At 34.9% G+C, this 10,153-nt stretch overlaps 1 protein-coding gene across 1 annotated transcript; it reads right to left on the bottom strand.

The window, feature by feature from the left end:
* Positions 1–6,566: 6,566 nt before the first annotated feature.
* On the bottom strand, positions 6,567–9,868 carry LOC110912122 (serine hydroxymethyltransferase 4). The gene is made up of 5 exons (XM_022156795.2): positions 9,400–9,868; positions 8,516–8,799; positions 8,050–8,440; positions 7,122–7,223; positions 6,567–7,035 (listed from the first exon to the last, which is right to left on the bottom strand). The coding sequence occupies exons 1-5, from the start codon at positions 9,791–9,793 to the stop codon at positions 6,791–6,793; spliced, it is 1,416 nt and encodes a 471-aa protein (XP_022012487.1). The 5' UTR covers positions 9,794–9,868; the 3' UTR covers positions 6,567–6,790.
* Positions 9,869–10,153: the final 285 nt, after the last annotated feature.

Below are 10,153 nucleotides of genomic sequence, written 5' to 3' on the forward strand. Positions count from 1 at the left end.
GAACTTTTTCAAACTAAACCAAGCCACCAACTAACTTCTATGTTGAATGGGTTGTGTTAAGGTTTTGTTCCAGAAACTTTGAGGTCATACACCTCCATTTCTTATTCTTTTAAGGCTCTAAGTAACTTTCAATAAATAAAGTGAACAAACTACACCAAGATTCCAACCATACAATGTTGGAAGCACTCGTCTAGTTATCCTCACTTGGTTACTTAGTTAATTAGATAGTTTATTTATGATATCATACTTGTATTCATGACCATTCGAATCATCCATGTTGATGATTTGTGCATTGGTGAATTCTTGAGGTTAATGGATTTATCCTACTTCTAATGCTTGACAAATACTTGACAGACTTGACAATATATCTAATAATATATACATATATATTACCTACTCCAAAAAGCCAACTATGTCAACTAAACCATGATTGAATATTATGTTATGGTGGAGAATATCAAGAGTCTTGGATTCATTATTTCGGAATGGGTAATAGGACTCATGAAAAACACAAACAAATAATAATGTCCGAATAAGTGTCTAAGACGGATGTATTTTTATGTATTTCATACTTGTAAATTTTGTTTACATTCTAATCTCCAAATCCAAAATACTCATACACCTTTGTTTATCACTTTAGGGTAACTTAGGTTTTCTATCCTTCAAATCCACTCGCTCACACTTTGTGGAAAATCTTCGCAAACCGTGAGTTCAAACTTAACCCATTTTACACTTTAAACACTATTTGCAAGAAGGTTAAGTTTATTATATGAGATGTTTGTACATTATAATAGCTGATAGTACAACTTCATCTAAGAATAAATTTTGCAAGAAGGTTAAGTTTATTATATGAGATGTTTGTACATTATTATACATCGTATGCGCCATTTTCAATACAAACACGAGTCAACATCTAATTGAAGCTACATGTTTTAGTAGTTAATTACATTTGTTGATATTCATCACTAATGATGTTGATATGATTTCAAATGGACTGATAGAAATGCATTCGATCTATGGTACATTTTTTTTGTTGTTAATGTTTTCCAAACATGAATGGTTATCCACTTATAAGAAATCATATAAAAAAATTAGTAAATATAGATTTTTTTAACACAACCCATAACCCATGAAGCTCACGGGTATATAACCTATCATCCTTTCATCTTGGTCTGAATCATTCTACATACATAGAAAATTATCTGGTAATATTTTGAAAATTATATGGTAATTGTTACCATTGATAAATTGCATTGTTTGCATATATTATTATATACGATTCACATTGAATCATTGTATAAATATCCTCACAAATTTTATAAAAAAAGCCCTTGTAATAAAATTAAGAAAATATTAATATCCTTAAAATAGAGCGACCCGTGGGTACCACGGGTTATAACCTAGTTTTACACTTTAAACACTATTTGGATTGCAACATGTATCCGTAATTAAATACACAATCACACACATACAATCAATCATATGTAAACACTCAATACTTTACCATGCTTACTTGTTATGCTAAATTGTCATACATGCTAGAACAATCTTATGCCATGCTATCGATCGTTAACTTTAAAAGTCTCCCTTAACATGTATAGCTGTATATGAGTAGCACATCCCCCCTGTTTTTGGGTCATTGTTAAGTATTCATTCTTTACGGTCTTATTCAATTCGGTGATAAGGTTACGCTAGTGGAAACTTTGGGTTAATTTTTAGCTGTCGCATGCTATTATGATTACATGAATTAGTATACAATGAACATGTGGATTTGAGACTTTTTACATACTTATGCTACGTAGACAAACTACTATGCTCACCGACATAATTTATGTTGACAAATATTTTATATATGTTGCTGGAAATGTTTGATGGTGTGTTTACAAGAAATCTACTTAGGGTGGATTTAGAAACTCACCAAACTTTATTTATACATTTTTACATTTTAGTCATTTAACTTTCAAATTGTTGTATTTCCTTTCAAGACAATGCAATGTTTGAATTTGATGAAATGAAATGAAATTTTGAATTTTAATTTATTATCGCAAATTTAGTGTTATGTTGTTTTTGAGCAATCTATTATGTCTTGCCTTGATGTTTCCGCCATCGGTTGGGATGTAATACTCATGTTCCACTTTTCCGGTTTCCATCCCCACCACTCCTCTAAAATTCGCAATACCAATTTAGTAGGTTTTAATGTTTTGTAAATGCCATATTTAGACAAGTTCAATAAAACCATCTAACAATTTTATATACCAGATTTAATGATTATTACATATTTTAATTTACAATAACAAATTTTATGAACAAAATTTATTTATTTGAAAGAACATTCGTAATCCTTTGATAGGATAATTATCTAAAACTATAGAAAAGTTATAGTAAAGTCCCAATACGATTAGGAAATCTCTAAAAATCAGTATAAAATATTTATAGAGTTTATTTGTGACAATCTTGTATTTTTTATTAATTAAAACATGTATAAATCCAAATTATATTCATAAATTCCAAAAAACAATTAAGGACAAATTCTATAAAAATTACCTAGTGTTTATATAATATGAAATAATCAATAAAAATATTTATTGAGCTCTCAAGATTATCTTTTATTTTTATTTGATTTAACTAGTGATTAAAACATAAATAATTCACCAAAATTTCAGTTGATATCTAAAAATTCCCAAAAATTACACACACTATACTAATATGATATATAACAATATCCTACTTTCAATTTCATTAAAACGCAAGTCTAACCTAAAAGCCCCAAAATATATGAACGAAGAACCCGAATTTCAACCATAATTAAATTCGAATAATCTAGCCTTCTATCACTGAAATTGATAGAGGGATTTTGTAGAGAATGAAAAATAAATAATATTAGGTTTTGGAATCACCTGAAAAAGGTTAAGTATTGAAGGAGATATCGTCTGTTGAAGATACGAGCCCTAGAATCTTCTTCAGATTAATTTGCGAGATATATAGTGGATGAAATGAAGAAATCCTAGTAGGGTTTCGCATGGTTTCATCATGAGAACAAATGATATGAAAAAATGGTAAGCTAATTTTATGAATTGAACATAAACCTAAATGGTGTACAAGAAACTAATATGGTGATGATAGTTTGATTAATTTCGAAGTTGTTACAGGATGATAAGTTGTTACAGGATGATTAAGGGTCTCAAGCATAAAACTCAAAGTTAACAACTGATTGGAATGATTAATTGGGCTTAATTATATATAAAAAGCGAAGTTCAAATGATTGGATTAAGTTTTTTATGCTTTTTCAACGTTTTCAGCAAGGAAGAAAGGGGAAATGGGAGCAGGTCGTTTCTGCATTACTTTAAATAAAAGGTGCATTGGGTTCTTACACCAAAGATGGTGTAGACCAGCTGGTACATGTGTTGTTTCCTAATGAGGAGACCCGAGTTCGAGTCTCACTCGGCAACTGATCCCCACTACCACTTGCCACCCATCACCACCCCTCCAACCACTCTTTTCTACCAGCCACCTCTAGTGAAACATGTTGGAAAAAGGAAAAACCCCACCCCAAAATCGGTACCCAACCCAAATCGGTACCCACCATCTTCATCTTCATCTTCAACCCTAAACCAACAACCACCATCGCCGACCTACACCGCCATGATCCAACTATCTGAAACTAAATCATCAACCTTAGGCCTAGCCGTGCAAACCACCTGCAAATCCTAGCCGCTTGACAAACAACCTACAAATCGCTAACCCTAGCCGTCATGCAAGCCTAAACCTTAGTCTCCATGAACTTGAAACCAGATCTGAACTCGAAACCGCTAACACCTAGTGTTCCGACTACACCTAGTGGCGGCTAGGGTTTCCAATCACAGATCTTAGCGGAGATTTTTCAGATCTGTTTAGGCTAGTGGTGGCGGCGAATAGTGGTGGTGATGAATCTTGTTTCCGTCGACGGTGTGGGGTTGGCGGTGGTGTTTGGGTGGCAGCACTGTTCTGATGGCGGTGGTGGCGTTTTGTATAGTCAGAGAAGTAGAGGTAGAGACTATAGAAAGAGATATGGATGAGAAAGAGGGAGAGATTTTGGGTGGTTCTAATTGGAAGGGAATGAGGTGGTGGTGGTGGCGATGATGGTGGTGGTGGGTAGGGGTGAGCAGAAAACCGAAATAACTGAACCGTAACTGAGATAACCGACAAAACCGAACCGAAAAAACTGACGGTTCGGTTTTCAGATTTTTAATAACCGAAAATTTCGGTTCGGTTTTCGGATAACCATTTTCAATAACCGAAAAAAACCGAACTGAACCGATAAGTTACAATACATATATATTTTTTTGTTTAAGTTTAAGTTGTTTAAGTGTTTAACCAAATGCTAGTAGATATTATTAATTTTATTCTTGAATGTTAAGTCTTTAGAATAAAAAACATTATAGGTTTATTTATGATTGAAATGATTTATTTATTACCTACAATAAATAACAAATATTAATATAAAAATTAAATGATCTTCAAATTATTATAAAAAATATCTTAATAAAAACTTTGGAGAAACATGAAAATAGATTAGAAAGTTAGATTTATATAAGCAGTATTAAATAAATATGTAACTATTATATCTTAAATGTAAACATATAAGAACGATTCTTATATTTTAAATCATACTTTTTTATTTTTTGAATCTTACATAATTTTATTCCGAAATAACCGAAAAACCGAACCGAACCGACATAAAAACCGAAAAAACCGAAACCGAATGGTTTTAAAAAACCAGAAACAGACATTTCGGTTTCGGTTTTGGTTTTGTCCAAAAACCGAACCGAACCGAACCGTGCACACCCCTAGTGGTGGGTGGTGGATGGTAGAGAGAAAGTATAGAGAAGGGGTTTTAATTATGTAGAGAGAAGTAGAGGGAGGGGTTTTATATATAAATAATTAAGTACTTATATATATAATTACTAAATTACTCCTACCCTTAATTAAATGATTTAACTGAGTTAAGAGTCGGGGAGCTGATTAGAAGAAACATAGTAAACTATTGGAGCAAAATGACAATTTTTAAACCATTGGGCAAAATCATTAAAACGAACAAACCACCGGGAGCAAAACGAAAATTAACTTTATAAAGAAAACAATTTGTACTTAAGTGAATTTATGTTATTGTGATTTATTTTAAATATTTTTTTTACAAATTACAAACGATAGTTAACTTTTAAACGAATTTAGTTTTGTATAAAAAAACATATTTTATAAAACCGAGTATTAATACCCGGTTATACCCGAACCCAATTATACCTTACTCGGGTACATAGGGTAAAGTTTTTCTCTTTCGTTCACGTACCCAAACCCTATCTGATTTCTCTCAATACCTAATTTTTCAATATTCGATCATACCCGAAACCAGGTATTAAAAACACCCGATTTGTGCACCTCTAGCTAGTGGCTTAGTAACACGCGTCTCCGGCCCAATTACTCCCTATGGCACATTCAAACAATTAAGGTAGTAGCCCCAAAAACCAAACAAAGAATCTGATTGCCATGAAACTTGATTGGCCCAATCAGTAACCTTTGGATCAGCGAAGAAAATGGACCTGGCTAAAGTCAAAGATATGGAGACCACATATAATTAATTTGGAGCCCAAAAACAAATTGATTTTTGTCGAAAAAAAAAATACATAGAAATAGAATGGTATGCTCTTTATCAAAAGAAACAGTAATAATTACCTTTTCTTCTAAACGGCCCCTTATGATTTATGAACCGACCTAATTTTATCAAACCCCGACTTGACCTGAACAAAATTGAACATTTTTTTAATAGCCCAACCCAACCCAATCCCGGTATAACATGTAACCCAACCCGGTTATCAACTAGGGATGAACACGGTACCCGTTCGATACCGAACAGGTACCGGTACCGAAAAATGGGAAAAGTGGGTACCGGTATCGAATATACCTGGTATGGTTCGGTACCGGTTCGGTACGGATACCCGGTACTAAATGTTCATCCCTATTATCAACCTCTGCATATTTACAAAAGAGTTAAATGTCATTTTAGTCCCTGTGGTTTGTGTCATTTTGCTAGTTTAGGTCAAAGGTTTCATTTTTCTCCTGTAAGTCCAAAAAGGTTTCACCCATTTTAGTACATTGGGTTAACTTCATCCATTTTTTCTGTTAACGAGAAGGACAATTCGGTCATTTTATATGGCCGAATTGTGCTTCTAGTTAACAGAAATTACATAATTACATATAAAATGACAGAATTGCCCTTCTCGTTAACAGAAAAAATGGATGAATTCAACACAGTTGGCTAAAAGGGCAACGTTGAAACTTTTTTAGACTCACAAGCGAAAAATAAAACTTTTAGACTAAACTGACAAAATGACACAAAGCACATGAACTAAAATGACTCTTTACAAAATCTATTTTCTGGCTAACAGTAACATAAAGATGGAAATCTAGAGGAAAAAAAGCACAACATGAGCATAATTAATCTTGTTATGTCAACCCCACATGAATTCTTGAGAAAATTAAGTCTTGAATGGTACATTTTGATTTTCCCCCAAATTATGAAAACCCTAAAGTGACTTGAAACATACTATCATCCATTGAATAAAAATGCTTTGGGACAAGTACAGATTTTAGTCCAAGAAAACCACTAATCTACATGTGGAAATGGAAGATACGTGAGACCTTATTGTCCTCCAACCAAATCATACATTTTTTGTACTAGACATCAAAACAAACACCAGAAAATGTTACTAATAACAACACAAACATCATTCATTACATAGATCTCTTCATCTTCTCAATCCTTATACTTCATGTCGGCCAACGAGAACCCAGGCATGTCAAACGAACCAGAAAACTTCTCGACATCAGCCTTGAGTTGTTCGATCTCCTTGTTGTTCACCAAACCCTTGTTGAAATCCTTCAATAATTTCCCGAACTCCTTCTGGATGCTTAAAGTGATTTGAATTGCACGGTGAAGAAACTCCCCAATTTGCTCAAAATCCTTCTCAACTAAACCCCTTGAGGTCATTGCAGGTGTACCTAACCAAACACCATTTAAATTCATTCAAAATCTACAAAACCCGAAAAATAAATAAAAATCCGGTAAAGAAAACTTAAAATCATACCAATACGAACACCTCCTGGGGCCAAAGCACTGCTGTCACCAAACACAGCATTCTTGTTAACAGTGATGTTTGCAAGATCGCAAAGCTTCTCCACCTTGTTCCCTGCAAAACCAGACCCAAATATGTGAGAATCGATAGTACTGGTGTAAATGAACCAGACTGCTTGTGGAATACTCGAGATCGACTCGATAGAAGATTGAATCAAGCAAAGCTTAAACTAGCTCGAGCCTAAAAATAAGCTTGTTTGATAAATGATCCCAAACACAGGCTTCACTTATACTATTAATACTACACGTTTGGCTACTTGCTTTATTTTAAGTTTTTTTTTTTTTTTTTTTTTAATTTTCAAGTTCATCACTTATACTATTAATACTACACATCTTTAACTAATCTAATTTTCATTTAATTTGATTATCTCTAATGACTTGCGTGCGTTCGTTAAGTTTCAAGTTCACCTCTTATACCATTAATACAATTGTGTTTAATTTCCGATATAAATAATGTTGAAAATGGAGTTGTCCTCAAATACAGAACTTTTTTGGTAGCATAGGCTATACGAGTGCCGATAATGCGACAGACCAAACTGATTCCAATGGTACTGGTATTATGGGGACCAATACATTGTATTCGATTTATGGATGTAAAATACTTGGTGTCCAATATCATTTTGGGCATATCACGATTTCATTTTTAGGTTCTCTTTTTGTTGCAATAACGAGTACCAGTACCATAATGACCCAAACTGATATTGATCGAATTCCCGCGGCGTAGCGCAGAGAAACTCACTAGTTAAATATATATTTACATAATGATAACTATTATATATAAAACTATGACAAAGATAATTGAATTGTATTATATTATTTTATATAAAAATATTATGATTATATAATAAATTGTAAATATATGATGAGCCATGAGTCCTTACCGGTCAAGCCAAGAGGACGAAGATCCCACAACACAAGATGGTTTTCAGTTCCACCGGTCACAAGCTTGTAGTCTTTGCTCATCAAGTAGTTACCAAGTGCAACAGCATTGGCTCTAACTTGCTTAGCATATGCCTTGAATCCAGGTGACATGGCCTGTTTCAACGCAACCGCTAGAGCACCAATCTGGTGGTTGTGCGGCCCACCTTGCAGAGCCGGGAACACAGCAAAATTGATCTTGTCTTCAAAGTCATAAACAGCATCTTCTGGCTGACCCTTCTTCGGTGGTTTTGGACCTTTGCGGTAGAAGATCATACCAGCTCTTGGTCCCCTGAGACTCTTGTGGGTGGTGGTAGTGACCACGTCACAGTATTCGAACGGATCTGCAGCTTCCTATCAAACCTCAAAGAAATTATTATCAAGAAAACCCAAACGAAATACACAAAAGTAAATCTATTCTATGCAAACCTGTGCAGCAACAAGGCCACTGATATGAGCCATATCACACAACATGAGGGCCCCACATTTATCAGCAATGCCCCTGATCCTCTTGTAATCCCAATCTCTCGGGTACGCACTCCCCCCACAAATAATCAACTTGGGTCTAAAGTCCAAGGCCTTCTCCTCCATCTTCTCGTAATCGATATATCCCGTAGTCGAATTCACTTTATACGGCAAACTCTCAAAGTAAATCGAGGTAGCTGATATCTTCTTCCCACCGGAAGTATAATATCCATGCGTCAAATGCCCACCTGACCAACAAACTTCTTTAGCTCATGGCAGCTCTAACCCGAACCCAATCGAATAGTTTGATCTGATTTTTTTTTTTTAATTTTTAATACTCTAAATTTACATTTTTTACAGAAAACATAGACAGGTGTATATAAAACATTTATATTAGGCAAGCACGGGTGCCAATTGCTAAACGGGTCCTTTTTGCGGGTTAGCAGGTCTAACCCAGCACGAACCTGGAAATGATCACAAACACGACATGACATGACATGACTCGAACCCAAAAATTGTGTTGGGACATTTGAACCCAAACATGACCTGATTAATCTTTTTATAACTTTTTAAGCATATTAATACTCTAAATTTATTTTCTAAAAAAATATACATATGGAACTTTTAATTATAAAATATATAGGCCAATTTCCATTTTTATGTTTTAGATTTAGGCATAATAAAAATATAAAGTACCAAACCAACAAATTTAATTTATGACCCATTTAGCTAAATGGATCAAGTGTCCAACCTAAAACTAACCCGAACCCATTTAAAGTAAACAATAACCCGACCCAAACTAACCCAAACCCAATTACAGTAAAGTAAAACCGGCGAATTAAATGTACCTGATGGCAAATCAAGGCCCATGATCCGATCATGGGGCTCTAAGAGGGCTGTATAGGCAGCAAAATTGGCAGGAGATCCAGAATAGGGCTGGACATTAACACCCCATTTGGTGGGATCTAGACGGTAAGCCTGTAAGGCGCGAGAACGGCAGAGGTTTTCGATCTGGTCGATGTACTCGTTGCCACCGTAGTAACGGTTTCCAGGCATGCCCTCGGAGTATTTGTTGGTCAAGGGGGATCCCAAAGCTTGGATGACTGCAAATGAGGTGAAGTTTTCGGATGCAATCAGTTCGATCCCGCGGGATTGTCGGCGTTTTTCGTGTTCAATTAGGTCGAAGATCTCTGGGTCGGCGGCGTCTAAGGGGGTGTTGCCCCAAACGTTCACCGGATCCATGGTGGTCTAGAGAGAGTAGAGTATAGAGAGAGGAGAGGTTGTTGGGGGTGGTTCGAGGGGTTTGGGAGTGTGAGGTGGGGATTTATAGGCGAGTGGATGTTTGGGAAGTTGTAGATTTAGTCCTTGAAGTTTCTGTGTTTTTTTGTTTATGGTTTTTTGCTTTTGGTTTTGGTGGTAGAGAATGATATATGTTGTTAGAGGAAATTATTACTATCTTTTTGGTTTGATAACTCTTTCGATCCATAGTTTGAATTGTATCAAGACAATATTTCGATTAGAGTTGGACAACTAACCCGGTTAAGATTATTACGTTAACTTATTGTGAAAAGACAAAAATGCCCTTTTTATCTTCCCTACCTA

The sequence above is a fragment of the Helianthus annuus genome, chromosome 15, assembly GCF_002127325.2.
Source record: "Helianthus annuus cultivar XRQ/B chromosome 15, HanXRQr2.0-SUNRISE, whole genome shotgun sequence".
Lineage (NCBI taxonomy): Eukaryota > Viridiplantae > Streptophyta > Magnoliopsida > Asterales > Asteraceae > Helianthus > Helianthus annuus.